The 16,995-nt window shown below is 42.0% G+C and overlaps 1 protein-coding gene across 1 annotated transcript in view; it reads right to left on the bottom strand.

Moving 5' to 3' along the window:
- Window positions 1-3,083: 3,083 nt before the first annotated feature.
- Window positions 3,084-16,995, bottom strand: part of LOC137460365 (phosphoglucomutase-like protein 5) — a gene marked incomplete at its 5' end in the record, with an annotated part of 77,229 nt that continues 63,317 nt past the window's right edge. The window contains 2 exons of the mRNA XM_068170751.1: window positions 3,084-4,712; window positions 14,417-14,551. Coding sequence (XP_068026852.1) covers window positions 4,623-4,712; window positions 14,417-14,551 — 225 coding nt within the window. The remainder of the gene's footprint in view (window positions 4,713-14,416; window positions 14,552-16,995) is intronic.

Genomic DNA, 16,995 nt, shown 5'->3' with positions numbered 1-16,995 from the left:
GTTATCAATAAGTTCACAGCTGACACCAAGTTGGGTGGGAGTGTTGATCTGCACAAGGGTAGGGAGGCGCTAAAGAGAGACTTGGATAGATTGGATCAATGGGCCAATGTTAATGGCATGAGCTTCAACAAGGCCAAGTGCCAGGTCCTGCACTTGGGTCACAACTACCCCAAGCAATGCTACAGGCTTGGAAGTGTGGCTGGAAAGTTGTCTGGCAGCAAGGGACCTGGAGGTTCTAATTGAGAAGCAACAAATATGAGCAAGCAGTGTGCCCAGGCAGCCAAGAAAGCCAGTGGCAAGGCCACACCTCAGGTATTGTCTTCAGTTTTGGGCACCTCAATACAAGAGATGTGGAGGTGCTGGAATGAGTGCAGAGGAGGGCAATGAAGCTGGTAAAGTGCCTGGAGAATAAATCTTATGAAGAGCAACTGAAGGAGCTGGGGCTGTTTAGTTTGAAAAAGAGAAGGCTGAGGGGAGACCTCATTGCTCTCTACAACTACCTCAAAGGATGTTGTGGAGAGGCTGGTGCTGGTCTCTTGTCACAGGTAATTAGTGATAGAACAAGAGGGAGCAGCCTCAAGCTGTGACTGGATAGGTTTAGACTGGTCATTAGGAAAAAAAAATCACAGAAAGAGTGGTCAGGCATTGGAATGTGCTGCCCAAGGAGGTGGTTGAGTCACCAACCCTGGATGTGTTTAAAGGTTGTTCAGACATGGTGCTTGGGAATATAGTTTAAGGGTGAACCTTGTAGAGTAGGGTGATAGGTTGGACTTGGTGATCCTGAGGATCTTTTCCAAGCTGAATGCTTCTGTGACTCTGTGACAAGAACAGGTACAACTAGAGGACATTCCACCTCAGCACAAGGAGATGATGAGGGTGACAGAGCACTCAAACAGCCTGCCCAGAAAGGTTGTAGAGTCTCCTCTGAAGACTTCCAAAATGTGCCTGGATGCATTCCTGTGCAGCCTCCCCGAGGTGATGCATTTTTGGCAGGAGCATTAGACTCAATGGCCTCTGGACATCCCTTTCAACCCCCAACATTTTGTGATTATGTGATCAGTATTACCAGTGATCATGAAAATAGGATGATAAATGGATTTGGAGTTAGAAAAGTTCTGGAAGTTTGCTGTTTGACAGATATCCAAAACCATACTCAAACAGCCTTTTTCTTCACTTCAGTACAGAGATATAGCCATTTTTTTCTGAAGCCCAGGACAAAGTGAGCACTGAGATTTAAAAATATATCTTTTGTTCACAGCAACTGCCTTCAGGAGAGAAGATTGACATCTACTGCAGTTAGTGCTCTGTGACTATCTGATAAAAACACAAGTGTGCTTCTTCACAGTTCTGATTTGTCCTCATGAGTCTTCCCACTGCATCTTGGAAGACAGCTGGCTTCAGCATGACTTACTTTTCAAAGTGCAAGTCTCAGTCCTAGAAGTCTGGCAAATGAGATACTTAGTATTATAACTACCTAGTTCACCATGTGATCAAAAATTATTTTACTGTTGGAGAATGCATATGAGATTTTAGATGTTTCTGGAATCCCTTTCAGAACCTTTCATGCAGCCTAGTAATTTGAACAGTCACAATCCAGGGGGTCTATGCTTGGACATGAGCAGACAGTGTGCACTTGCAGCCCAGAAGGCCAATCACATCCTGGGCTGCATCAAAAGGTGCATTGCTAGCAGATACAGAGAGGTGATTCTGCCACTCTTCTCTAATGAGACCTCTCCTCGAGTACTGCATCCAGCTCTGGAGCCCTCAATATGGGAAGGATATGGGCCTGATGGAGAGGGTCCAGAGGAGTGCCATGAAAATGATCAGGGTATTGAAGTACCTCTCTTACAAGGACAGGCTGAGGGAGCTAGGGTTGTTCAGCCTGGAGAAGAGAAGCCTCCAGGGAGACCTAGTAGCAGCCTTCCAGTACGTGAAGGGGAACTACAAGAAGGATAGAAAAAGACTGTTTACAAGGGCCTGTGGTGACAGTATGAGGGGCAATGGCCACAAATTAGAGAATAGCAGATTTAGATTGAATGTTAGGAACAAATTCTTCACTATGAGGGCAGCAGAACACTGGAACAGGGTGCCCAGGGAGGTGGTTGGGGCCCCATCCCTAGAGATATTCAAAATGAGGCTTGACAGGGCTCTGGGCAATCTGACCTAGTTGAGGATGCCCCTGCTGATTGCAGAAGCAGTTGGACCAGATGACCTTTTAAGATCCCTTCCACCCCAGACCAATCTATGATGCTCTGATACATAATGATACTGTGATACTGTGATAAGATCCATTACTTAAAGAGTTTCCTGTTCTGCATGTAATGGAGTCTCATCTACAAGAAAAATGAAAGAATAGACTAGACTAGACTAGACTAGACTAGAATAGACTAGAATAGAACACACCAGACCAGGTTGGAAGAGACCTTCAAGATCATTCTGTCCAACCTATCATCCAACACCACCTAATCAACTAAACCATGCAACCAAGCACCCCATTAAGTCTCCTCCTGAACACCTCCAGTGATGGTGACTCCACCACCTCCTCGGGCAGCCCATTCCAATGGGCAATCACTCTCTCTGTGTAAAACTTCCTCCTAACCTCCAGCCTAAACCTCCCCTGGTGCAGCCTGAGACTGTGTCCTCTTGTTCTGGTACTGGTTGCCTGGGAGAAGAGACCAACCTCTGCCTGTCCACAACCTCCCTTCAGGTAGTTGTAGACAGCAGGAAGATAACCCCTGAGTCTCTTCATCTCCAGGCTAAGCAACCCCAGCTCCCTCAATCTCTCCTCACAGGGCTTGTGTTCCAAACCCCTCACCAACTTCGTTGCCCTTCTCTGGACATGCTCTAGCAAGCCACCATCCTTCCTAAACATAAGGGTCTTGTAAAGATGAATATTCTTAAGTTCAATAGTGGATGTTCAAACTGTGTCAGAATACCATGGCTGTATAAAAAAAAAAATCTTTATAAAATGAACTAAACCCTAAAATTATCTTTTAGTTTATGGGAAATTAATTAAAAGGAAGTACACTATGTGAGAACATTATTATCTGATTTGCACAGAGTCCATTAAGTAAATAATGTAATTGTATTAAAGGCAGTTTTATTAGGATGCTTGAAAGTGCAGTGTGTCTTGTCCACAAACATGTATTAAGACAGAAATACAGCATTACTCTTTATTGTGCACCATGTGCCATAGCAATTTTTTGACTAAGTGCTGAAAGAAAACAAAACAATTTTATTTCGTTGAAATACTATATAAACTGTACTGAAGTTTGACAACCACAAGGAACTGAAACACGCTGCAAAGAGGAAAGTTGCACAAAGCCACCTTGACAAAGGATACAAGTGACCACACTGTTCCCAAGGAAGCAAAGCTTTCAAACAAATCACATGCATAATATGTTTGTGTTCTTCTTCTTCAGACCACAGTATTGTAGGTAGAACTGCAGTATTGTTTCACAAGCAGAAAAATGCTGATGTTCATATCCCCAATATCCTTCTCAGACCTGTGCCAGGGGGTCTCTTCTCCTTTTGTACATCCCATATTTTTACTCCATGATCTGCTGTTACAAAGAATCTAGCAGAAACTGTATCCAGCTGGTGACTCAGAAGGTTCTATTCAATTCATTCGCATTTGTTTTCATTCCCTCTTTCCTACACACTTCACTTAGGCCTTGTGGTAAAGTGAAGCCCAAGTACTCCAAAGAGTTTGAAAAACTTCTGTAATAACCCCTTGGTGAAATACTCCTGAACTTGCAGTGATTAACTGTCAAACACAGTAAGCACCAATATCATGCTGACATGAGGAAGATTGCAAAAGACAGCCAGATCCCACACCCAACACATTGCTGGAAGGACACAAACAGCTTCTATGGCACAACTGCCTTCCTTTGGAGGGAGAAGAAAGAAAAAAAAAAAAAAAGGAAAAAAAAACCCACAACAAAACCCAAACAGTCAAAAAAATCAGGAAACTCTAAAAGCACAAGTCACATTGATATGCTTTAAAATCAGGGGTTACAGCTTAGTCTCTTCTTTGGGAGCATGTGCAAGTGTGTACACAACACTGCTGTGAGTGTGCATGTGTGAGCAATGGGACAGACCAGAGAGGAGGAGTGTGTCAGGTGAGGAAATTACACCCTTTGCAAAGCTTAGTATTCAGCCCTTATGCCTCAGACATGCTCAGTATACATCTTCATAGATCAACAAGAGTGTGACACGGATCCCGAACAATATTCCACAGGCACGTCTTTGCTTTGCAAGGCCTCCCTCTCTCTCCCTAACTGAAATTTCCCCAACTTTTATCAAAGCATTCAAAACCGAGCAGTTGTCCTTTCAGTCTCACTGCTGCCAACAATTGGCAGTTAAGGACTCTTTCTTTGGTTATACTGTTATTGGAAATAAAGGGATTGCAGGCAAAACAAAGTCAGCACACTATTGTATTTGGAGATCAATGCAAATGAATATGCTCGATATTATATTGTTTTTTTCTTCCCACCCTACTTCTATCCCCAAGAAAACTTGTTTTAATCATACAAGGCACAAATTAATAATGTGTTTCAGCAAGGTCCTGTCTTTTCCTTGCTGTTCCTCTTTTGGCCCTGGTTTAACAATCTTCTGTGGCTTCAGGTGATGACAGTGGGTCCCTTTCGCCCTGTCCTCTCATGAATCTGAGATATTTTCAGTGCAATTGCTATAAGAGGACTCAGCACAGCCTAAAGAGAAAGAAATACAGTGAATTACACAAAGCAAAAACAACAGACATCTTACATTTATACGGTCCCCTTTTAACTGTAGTATTACATGACAATCATCCAATAATAATAAAAAACACTGACATATTTCAGTCTCCATATTGTTGTGTTTGATAAAATGAAGTATCATGCTGAGCAAATGTTTTCCAAAACATTATACTAAGTGTACACAAACAACGTAGAAAAGAGCAACCAGTAAATATACTGCACTGATAATGTCTCTGTGTAACAGAAATTGTGGAGATCTGGTGGAATTGTGTGTATAAAACAACCTAGAAATCACAAAACTTGATGTTTTTTTTCTACTCAGATGAGTGGAAGCCACGTAGACAAGACTTTCTTCCTATACACAATCTGTGAAGCTTAGGGTGACTATTACATTACTGTAATATAAACATTACTATTACATTACATTGAGTAATACCACCTGTAATACAGTTGTATTATATAGAACAAATTCAGCCAGAAGTAGACTGAACTCACAAGTTTCAGGCCATAGGTATGAAACTGCCCAGATGAGTGAATGCAGATAACTACAATGGTACCAAATAAATAACAACTAATAATACAACATTTCAAATGCTTCTCTCAGTTAATTAAATGAGATGCAAAGAGAAACTGCCACAGCTGAGTTCTGTGTGAAAATCTTTTCAAAGAATTGCACACTTGATTGCTAAACTAGGAAGATAATTTCCTGACCCTCAAAGATTTCCCCCATTAAGTCTTTCAAATCAATTACATTCTGGCTTTAGACCTAACAGGTTTAAAAATCAAATCAAACAGAATAGCAGTTCTGGAGAGCTCAAACTTACAGACATCTTTTTTGTAAGCTTCATCTAATCAGTATTTTGAATCTGGTTTAGCCACCTAATAGTTTCTGACAGTACGAGATGTTTTCTTTATTTATACAAATAGATGGCTGAATCAAAAGAGTAAGGAGACAAAGTATCTGTGCAAGCAGAATCATGGAATAACACCACTGGTGTCAAGTGAGGTTATGATCAAACTTAGTTATGCACGAGTGTGAGCAGTCTGATGTGTTATTGTTCAGAAAGCTCCATATTTGTAGATAGCTATCTTTTGAATAATCACTGAAGCAGAACACAAGTCCATTAAAGTCAAACATGCTTAGAGAAGATTAATATGTGGAGCACAGATTCACATCAGAGGGCAAAAACGCCAAGAATAAATATTAAAATGTGCCAATTTATAAAGTCTGGAGCATATAATTCCTTATCTCAAGCAACACAGATTAAGAAGTGAAAGAGGACTGAAAGATCTAAACAGCCCCTCTGACATTCCCACATGAAACCCCTTCCTTATTTAATCTAAAAAGCACAGGACAGGTTTATTTGACAGTGTTTCCTTAGGCTACAAATGCACTCTGAAGAAACAAACAAACCAACCAACCCAAAAAAAACGAAAACCACAAAAAAAAACCCAAGGCCAAACAAAACTCTACAAAATGCTCTGAGCAAAACACAAAATCAGATGAGTTTACAGGACACTCATTTACATACACAGTTCAGCTGCTGCTATTTTGCCAAGTCATTCTAATTACCACTAAGTATTCTGCTTGTTAAAATTATGCTTCTCAACAGAGAAAGTCCTGGTTTAGTTCCGTCCTCTCACTTCAATTTAAAGGTGCGTTCTCTTTGAACAGCAAGAGCAGGCCGGAGTAACAGGGAACTAGAGCAGTGTGTACCTTGTAAAAAATCCTTTATCTCTGCATTTCAGTAGTAAAAGGTAAATCTTAGCCAGCAACCCTTTATAGCTGACAAGGCTCTAGAAATACTTCTGTATCTTAGAGCTCTTGATTAAAAAAATATTTTTTAAATGGTCCTTTGTGCTTAAGAAATTGAAAAACTTTACTATAGAGATGTCAACTCAAAATGTCAGTTGCAATGACTCTGTATATTAGAAACATTTGTCTCTTGGAAACTGCTTTGGAGATATGATGTGCTATCCTTCACATTAATTTTAAGAACTGAAAATTAATGGAACTAAGAAATCAGAAATTTGTTTTAGCAATACAGATAGAAGTTATACCTTTTAAAAAAAAAACAAACCAACAAATACATCAAACAAGAAGATACCTAACACAATGCAAATAAAGATCAAAAGCTGTAACAGAACTGTCAGAGCTGTATGGTTCATGTAGCATTTTTTCTTTCAGTGATCTTGCAAGAAAATTCTGTACAACTCCCTTTCTAAAGTTCTGAACTAAATCCCTTCTAGCAAAGTTCTGAAATAAAATCTGCCCCATGATGCATCCAATTTATCAAAGGCTCAGGCAGGGCAGAAATACACTAGCCTGCAGGTTAAAAGCTCAGCATGTGTTTGGTGTTTGGCTTTAGGAACTATTTTGTCTCAAAACAGGTGGACAAATGCCATCTATATGTCAAGAAATGCCTTGTGAAAATCTACTATTTATAGTACTTATGCTACAACTTGCCAACTTGCATCAGAAATTCAGCCTGCGCTGAATTTCAGTGTGGTAAGGAAAAGAAAAAGCATGTGAGTTTTACACAGTCTAGGCATGGACATTTTCCGAAGGTCTCAAATTCACTTTTCCCAGTCCAATGCAAGTCTCAAAACCAAGTTGCCCCATCAGTTTCATCAGTGAAAAGTATTCTGCAGAATTTATATAGGAAAAATAATTTTTAAAAAATAATACATCAGACAATGGTGATCCCCTCAAAGAGGATCCAAACATTTCACTGAACATCAGGTAACTACAATGCTCTTTTAGAGTTCTCAGACTTTTGCTGTGGCTTGTCTTACTGAACTGATGTGCATTTTGCATTCAGCATCATGTCCACCCACCCATGTAATCTCTCAGCATTTCATATAGCCAAGTGAATGTACAGGGTGGAATACTAGGAACACAGGGTCATAAACTCTATGTGTATCAGTATATGTAAAACATTAGTCAGTCATAAAAGAATGTGCTACTGGAGTTAAAGATCCATCATCAACTGGCTAAACCTTCTGTGACTGCTATGGAGGCATTTAGGCACCTGAATTACTAATAATCTAAACACTTCAGACAGTAATTATTTGAGAACAAGCATTCAGACCTTGCAACAGATTCCTAAACAAAATTGGCCTAGCACTACACATTCCAGAAGAACTCACTTTCTTGGAACAATTTTTAACAGCTCAAAATTAAAGTGATAAACAGGTGGGTTAGTACTGCATCAAAGTCATCAAAGAAGGGTTACAACTTAACTTCTGGAGAATGCTTTGAAGTCTCCAGAAGCTGTGATTGCTAGCTGATGTTACTATTATTGTATAAATTATGACAAGCTGACATTTCAAGAGTGGGTTGAAGGCCCTTTCTCTCCTAACACTTAAATTTGTTCTTGGTTTTCCTATTTTTATCATTTAAACATTACAGAAATGGCTGGTCAGAGAGGCCAGGGTAACTGAGACAGGTCTATGCCGTGGAAGAAAGACACGGAAACCGAAAAACAACTCCTTCCTTTTTCACCTCTTTCTGCTCTCATGTCATTCTCCCTTGCTTCATGCGATTGCTTCATGCTGCTGTTAGTCCTCTGTAACCTGGTCAATAGAATCAGTAGCACAGAAACTAAGGGAAAGGTAAAGAAAAAGAAAGGCAGAAAAGAGGGGCAGATTCCCCCCCAAAAAAGTTTTGAAGGCTTTACCTATTAGAACAAGATTTTCCTTTGGCTGCAATGTACTTTAAAAGTCATACTAGTACACTTACAAAGCAACACTGAAGTGATGGAAGAGACACAAATAATGGACTGAAACAACTACAAAGTGAGCTCAGTGCTAAGATCACACTATCTGGCACCACAGTTGTACCTACTTCGAGGCTTCTGCCATGAAGGGTCAACACACAGGTCAAGCTCAAGGTGCCTGCTTGGGTCTTGTATCACAAAAAAAGAGGCGTCTTTAGAAAGGTGTATGCTACAGCCATCCATCCTAGAAGATTTAAGCCTTGTGGGTAGCTTGGTTCATCATGGAAGAAATTGGAAAAGCTCTCTAACATCCACAGCAATAGAAGTATTCACTTTATTATCATGAAGCAGCACACAATGTAGGGAGAAGGAAACTAACCTCTCTACTGTGATACTGTGATACTTCTGTGCATGGTCTGCCTCTAAATCAAATACAATTACAAGGTCAGAAGGGCAGCTGTTCTGCCCCTAGAAGAGGGCAGGCATGAGCAGTGAAATAGAATAGAATAGAATAGAATAGAATAGAATAGAATAGAATAGAATAGAATAGAATAGAATAGAATAGAATAGAATAGAATAGAATAGAATAGAATAGAATAGAATAGAATAGACCAGGTTGGAAAAGACCTTTGAGATCATCGAGTCCAACATATCATCCAACACTATCTAATCAATTACAGTATCACAGTATAACTAAGGTTGGAAGAGACCTCGAGGATCATCGTGTCCAACCTATCATCCAACACCACCTAATCAACTAAACCATGCAACCAAGCACCCTATCAAGTCTCCTTCTGAATACCTCCAATGATGGTGACTCCACCACCTCCTCAGGCAGCCCATTCCAATGGGCAATCACTCTCTCTGTGTAGAACTTCTTCCTAACCTACAGCCTAAACCTACCCTGGTGCAGCTTGAGACTGTGTCCTCTTGTTCTGGTGCTGGTTGCCTGGGAGAAGAGACCAGCCTGTCTACAACCTCCCTTCAGGTAGTTGTAGAGAGCAATAAGGTCACCCCTGAGCCTCCTCTCAACCACTCAATACAACAGAGTGGTGCACAGAAACATCTACACTCGCGGCAAATTAGTTCTTGTCTAGATTATCCAAGGAGTGTGAGTGAAGACTATGTGTAATGAAGCCATTTCCTTGATTTATGAAATATTTTATAATTATTGTCACATTAACTATTTTTTTTGTGTTGCTTTCCAGTTTCAGATGATTACAATTTGTTCACTGTACAGATTTGGGCAGAATCAGAAACGAAATTACCATATTCCAGGGACCCACAAATAACATCTTACAAATTTTAATAGTGAAGGCACAATTTTGTGTCATTTCTCAGGACCCTACTGTACACTTAATAGCCAACCAGAGCCATGCTAAAAGACACAATGCTTCAAAGGTAAGCAGAGGCAGTAATTCTCTAGCAAACTACACTTGTACTTACAGTTGTATGAGTGTCTCGATGGAATCAGAGAACCCTTTAATTTTACCCCTCTTACATGACCTTAGACACAAGGAATCCTGGGTTATTGATTTCAGTTCCCTGCTCTGGACAAATTCACACAATAAACAATCACTTTTTATTATATACATATATAAAATCATATAATCATAACCTTTTAATGTACCAACCAAGACCCACCCGAAAATCAGTTGATTTGGGTTTTTTTGGGTTTTTTGCCTATGCTACTTGCCATTCAAAATTTGTTCCAGAAATTAATTCTCAGATGATTAAGACACATTTTATGTCACAATTTTCCTTTTAATTGGCTTGTCTTTTTGGACAAAACCATAAAAAGCCCTGCAAATCCTGTCCCAGAATCTTTGCTTGGCCACTGCTAATCATTAATGTTTCTGTACCTAGCTAGCATGTATTTCACTAGTCTTTGGCAGTGTGTGTGGTTCAATGCATCATGTTTAAAGAGGACATGAAATATATTGCGCAGGTATATGACAACGTCTATTTATTGCTCTTGCAATTAACATAATGAGCAGTACAAAATACAGAATCAACCAGACCTTTGAGATTATCAAGTCCAACCTATCACCCAACACCATCCAATCAACTAAACCATGGCACCAAGCACCTCATCCAGTGTCTTTTTAAACATCTCTAGTGATGCTGACTCCACCACTTCCCTGGGCAGCCCATTCCAATGGCAAACAACTCATTCTGTGAAGCATTTCTTCCTAACATCCAGCCTAAACCTCCCCTGGCACAGCTTGAGTCTGTGTCCTCTTGTTCTGGTGTTGGCCACCCAGGAGAAGAGACCAACCCCTACATGGCTATAACCTCCTTTCAGGTAGTTGAAGAGAGCAGTAAGATCTCCTCTGAAGCTCTTCTTCTCCAGGCTAAGCAACCCCAGCTCCCTCATCCTCTCCTCATAGGGCTTGTGCTCCAAACCCCTCACCAGCTTTGTTGCCCTTCTCTGGACACGGTCCAGCAACCCAACATCTTTCCTAAACTGAGGGGCCCAGAACTGGACACAGGACTCAAGGTGTGGCCTAACCAGTGCAGTGTACAGGGGCACAAAGACTTCCCTGCTCCTGCTGGCCACACTGTTACTTATCCAGGCAGGATGCCATTGGCCTTCTTGGCCACCTGGGCACACTGCTGACTCATGTTCAGTCAACTGTCAATCAGTACTCCCATGTCCCTTACTGTTTGGCAGCTCTCCAGCCACTCTGACCCCAGCCTGTAGCACTGCATGGGGTTGTTGTGGCCAATGTGTAGAACCTGGTGCTTAGATGTGTTAAATCTCATGCGCTTGGACTCTGCCCATCTGCCCAGGCTGTCAAGCTCCTTCTTGCAGAGCTCTCCAACCCTTCAACAGATCAACTCCTGCCCACCAGCTTAGTGTCATCCACAAATTTACTGATGATGGACTCAATCCCCTCATCCAGATCATCAGTAAAGATATTAAACAGGATGGGGCCCAGCACTGATCCCTGGGGACACCACCAGTGACTGGCTGCCAGCTGGATGTTTCATAGTTTCATAGTTTCATTCAGGGTTGGAAGGGACCACAAGGATCATCTAGTTCCAACCCCCCTGCCATGGGCAGGGACACCCCACACTAGATCAGGATGGACAGAGCCTCATCCAGCCTGGTCTTAAACACCTTCAGGGACGGGGCCTCGACCACCTCCCTGGACAACCCATTCCAGGGTTTCACCACTCTCATGGTGAAGAACCTCCTCCTCACATCCAGCCTGAATCTCCCCACCTCCAGCTTCATTCCATTCCCCCTAGTCCTATCACTACCTGACATCCTGAGAAGTCCTTCCCCAGCCTTCCTGTAGGCCCCCTTCAGGTACTGGAAGGCCACAATTAGGTCACCTTGGAGCCTTCTCTTCTGCAGACTGAACAGCCCCAACTCCTTCAGTCTGCCCTCATAGGAGAGGTGCTCCAGCCCTCTGATCATCCTCGTGGCCCTTCTCTGGACACGTTCCAGCACCTCCACATCCCTCTTGTAATAGGGGCTCCAGAACTGGACACAGTACTCCAGGTGGGGTCTCACCAGAGCTGAGTAGAGGGGGAGGATCACCTCCCTTGACCTGCTGGCCACACTTCTCCTGATGCAGCCCAGGATCTGATTGGCTTTGCGGGCTGCAAGTGCACACTGAGAGCTCATGTTGAGCTTTTTGTCCACCAGCACCCCCAAGTCTCTCTCCTCAGGGCTACTTTCCAGCCAGTCACTGCCCAGCCTGGATTTGTGCCTGGGATTGCCTCGACCCAGATGCAGGACCCTGCACTTGCTCTTATTGAACTTCATGAGGTTGGCTTGTGCCCACCTCTCCAGCCTGTCAAGGTCCCTCTGGATGGCCTCCCTTCCCTCCAGCGTGTCTGCTGCACCACACAGCTTGGTGTCATCAGCAAACTTGCTGAGGGTGCACTCAATGCCACTGTCCATGTCCCCCACAAAGATGTTGAATAAGACAGGTCCCAGGACTGATCCCTGAGAGACTCCGCTTGTCACTGGCCTCCCCTGGGACATGGAGCCATTGACAGCCACTCTTTGGGTGCGGTCATCATGCCAGTTCCTTATCCATCTAGTGGTCCACCAATCAAACCCATGTGTCACCAGTTTGGAGACCAGGATGTGGTGCGGGACAGTGTCGAAGGCTTTGCTCAGGTCCAGGTAAACGACATCAGTTGCTCGCCCCTCATCTATTAATTTTGTCACCTGCTCATAGAAGGCCACCAGGTTGGTCAGGCAGGATTTGCCCTTGGCAAAGCCATGCTGACTGTTCCCAACCACCTCTTCACTATTCTTTTGAGCGAGTAGTGACTCCAGGAGGATCTGGCACCATTCACCACCACTCTCTGTGCTTGACCCTTCAGCCAGTTCCTAACCCAGCACAGAGTGCTGCTGTCCAAGCCACAGGCTGACAGCTTGGCCAGGAGTTTGCTGTGGGGGACAGTGTCAAAGGCCTTGCTGAAGTCCAGGTAGACTACATCCACAGCCTTCCCCACATCCACTGGGCAGGTCACCTGATCATAGAAGGAGATCAGGTTGGTGAGGCAGGACCTGCCCCTCCTAAATCTATGATGGCTAGGCCTGAACCCAAAGCCATCCTGAAAGCACTGTGTGAAATAACACTCTGTAAACTGAGCTTGTTAGTCCATATTTGGAACAATCCAAATTACTCACTACATATTGGATTTACAAACAAAGCAATTCAAAACAGTTCTGCACAATGAGTCTTTCCTGGTCTTCGTATATGAAACTTCTTGTTTGAATCTTGTCAAACTCCTTTGTAAATAAAGATACACACCAAAGCATAGAAGTCCAAGACTTCAGGTAAAAGTCTGTGATTTGTTATAATGAACTGAACTTCCTGAAATTGCTAGTTGGATGCCTATGACACTGGTCAAAACTGGTCACTTATGAAGATGCTGACTATACCCCTATTACTGAAAGCAATTAGGAAACAAAGTACACGAAACTTTGAACCTTTGAACTTCGAACAGTCACAGCTGTTTTAGGTGACTACATCAGTATGAATCTCAAAGCAAACTAAAAAATAAAACAATTGCAATATTGGAATAAACATGCTGCCCCTCCCCAGTAATGCTGTCTCCTGAAAAAGGAGTTTGCAATTTACTCTTTCCCACATACTCCACTAAAGATTATCAAATCTTTTCCTGAGAAACTTTCAGTTATTTTTGCACTAACATGAAGATCTCCTGAAATCAAGTGTATGTACTGCTTCAAATCTGCCATCTGCCTGTGGGATACAATCTATGACCTTGTGCGTCCTAATGCCCTCCATGTGGTTGGCTTGGTATGCAGCCAAGGCAAGGAAAGAAGAGTAGTGGGAACTGTGCAATACTACATAATGAACATTAATAGAGATGAAACTGAGCCTTGTTCTGCTCATTCCTCTTCCCTGCTGTGGAAGGAGGGCATGGAGGGCGCTGCCTGAGCTGTAGCTGCTCTGGGTGCCTGGCTCCTATCACTTTGTGCAGCAGCCCCATTCTTGCTGCTCCATTGACACAGTTTGCATAGCTAGTAAGACCACCAGACCTTACAGTGGACTTCATGTACCTCTCCCAAGCAAATCCATGCAGAACAGAGATGAAACATAAAGTTGGGCAGCACATTTCTCATTTTGTGCTATTTTCCACCCTTTAAAAAAAAAAATTTAAATAGTGTTACACAATGGCCATTGATTGTTGCTTTCAGAAGTGCACAAGCTAAACCCTGTCAGTGTGCTGCTTTTCACATACTACATAACTTGCAACAAGCAAAGTAAAAACAATCTGTGGATGCAAAAGAATTTAATTTCAAAAGGCACATTATTATTTGTAATGAATTAGTCAAAAGTATAGTTAGATGAATACTGCAAGTACATACTCTGCTGTTTTCTAGTATGTTTTTATAGGTGAAAATCTGTAACCACTGATGTTACAGATGAAGTGCACTGACGTACTGCAGTGCTATTGCATTACCTGTGTTTCCTTATTGTGTTGGCTGGGATCCTTTTCATAACTCTCGGCATAGATCCGGAGAGTAGCTCTGACATGGCTAGAAGCACTCATTCTGAAGATGAGCCTGGATGCATCTGAAAAAATAATTCGCAGCCCCTACAGGAGAAGAAGCAGTGTATGTGTAAGATGGCAGTACCTTTACAAATCATTCCAAATAAAAAGCAAAAGGAACAGTCATTTGGATGCAATTCTTCTTTCCCTGTAACTTTGGGCAAGTTATTTATTACTTCTTCCAGCCTCTGTAAAGGCTAGAAATGATTTTGTGTACTCCCTCCCACTCCTCATAACATGAACTCTTAGTGCTAGGTGTTGTGTTTTTTTCTTCTGCTGGCCTGAGAAATAGTTATTAGATCAGAAAGGATCAGTGGCCTAAGAAACAGCTACAAAACCATTGGATCAAAACCCAGAACTCAGCAGTGAATACCAAAGACCACAGACCATGCACAGATATCCAATCACAAGAATTTCAACAAGAATCTGTAATACAACTTGGGAAACAAAGTCTTAATTAATTTCACATACACTAGTTAATGGCCATTAACTGTGTGTAGAATAAAAAGGATTTATTAATAACTAACTGCAAATTTTGCTCTTTGCTCACACCTTCATCTCTGTCTTCCCCTTCCTCCTCTCCCCCTTCATCCTGCATACATGAACACATTCTACAGACCACAGATCATGCATGAAGGCCTTTAAGGCCAAAGGACAAAATTGACAGTCAAATAGTTGTAGTGTTTCAGTAATCTACCAGTTCTGCATTAATATGCAGTATAACTCCCTTTCTGTAAATGGTACTCTTAACCTGAGTATCACTTCTGCTATGCCACTGAACTTTATTTCCCCTTTCAGTCCTGCGGTGGGCAACTGCTTAGTCCATAAACTGAGATCCTTGCTACTTATCTTCAAGCCGCAGTAAGCCATTAAAAAGTGAGTGAGGATAATTGAGAACCATTTTATTCTTCTGTTTTTTTTTCAGCAGCTACAGAAGACACAGATGTTAGTAACACAGCGCTCCAAAAGTCTAAAGTATAAGCAAAAACCTTTATTTCTTCAGATATATGCTAAAACATCTTCAGCACCACATAAAGCATTGTTTAGTCAATAATCACACAGTCACAGAATGGTTTGCATTGCAAAGGACCTTTAAGGTTTATCTAATCCAAGCCCCTAGAAATGAGCAGGGACAGATTCAGATTGGGTTGCTCAGAGCCTTGTCCAATTTAAACTGCAACATGTCCAGGGATGACGCATCCACATCTGAGCAACCTCCTCCAGTGTTTCAATGTCAACATCACAGAAAGCATCTAGTCCGAATCTACCCTTTTCTAGTTTAAAACATTACCCTTTGTCCTATTGCTCCAGAGCCTGTTCAAGACTCTATCTTTCTTCCAAGAGCCTTTAAGTATTGAAAGGCCACAATTGCTGTACTCCTTAAAAATAATCATCCCAACTGCCAGATAGAAATCATATACCAAGGAAACAATGGCCTTTAGAGCTGGGCTATCAAAGTCAACTTGTAAAGTCACAGTATTTGCACCTGGAAATGTAATATAATTCATTTTTCAGAGTGCCCAGAAACAAAAAAAAATCTGGCTTTCAACTCACCTTTGGAAGTAGCAATTTAAGCACCTGCAAAACTTTTCACTCAGGAATACCACAGATACTAATGATAGCTATGAAATATTTTCATTCCTCACTGTTTTCTAGAAGTTTATCTCAAAGTTGTGAGTTACAAACATTTGTTAAAGCCAAGAAACTGAGACAAAAAACACTATTGCCAAATAAATATGAACAACTATTGACTGGAAAGTAACTTCTAACTCTGTGTCTTGCCTAAGCACAAAACCAAACAGGTTTTACTCACTTTTGCAGAATACCCAGTCCAACAAATAAAAATTTTCCCTTTTATCACTTTTGATCTATTTGTCAGCAAGGTCAAATCAAGCAAGGCGAGACTTCAAGCAGCCTACTTACCATTTGTAAGACCTGGGATAAGCTCTGTTAATTTAAAATCATATAATTGCTATTTATTTATACAGAAGGTGTCAGCTGCATGAAACATGGAATTTTAAAAGCAGAACTAATAAATCAAAGCAAGTAACATACTGAGAACCCCACAGGACAGAACAATTTCCAGTTTTAATAAAATAGGACAAAATATTTGTCACTAATTTGCCAGCCAGCATGGATTTAGGAAGGGCAGGTCCTGCATAACCAACCTGATATCCTTCTATGATCAGGTGACCTGCTCAGTGGATGTGGGGAAGGCTGTGGATGTAGTCTACCTGGACTTCAGCAAGGCCTTTGACACTGTTTCCCACAGCAAACTCCTGGCCAAGCTGTCAGCCTGTGGCTTGGACAGCAGCACTCTGTGCTGGATTAGGAACTGGCTGAAGGGTCGAGCCCAGAGAGTGGTGGTGAATGGTGCCACATCCAGCTGGCAGCCAGTCACTGGTGGTGTCCCCAGGGATCAGTGCTGGGCCCCATCCTGTTTAATATCTTTATTGATTATTTGGATGAGGGAATTGGGTGAGTCATCA

The sequence above is a fragment of the Melanerpes formicivorus genome, unplaced genomic scaffold (genome assembly GCF_026170545.1).
Source record: "Melanerpes formicivorus ecotype bairdi unplaced genomic scaffold, bMelFor1.0.p_v2 SCAF_558, whole genome shotgun sequence".
NCBI classification, from domain to species: Eukaryota; Metazoa; Chordata; class Aves; order Piciformes; family Picidae; genus Melanerpes; species Melanerpes formicivorus.
Note: the sequence above shows the minus strand (reverse complement) of the source record. Positions and strands in the feature narration are given on the sequence as shown.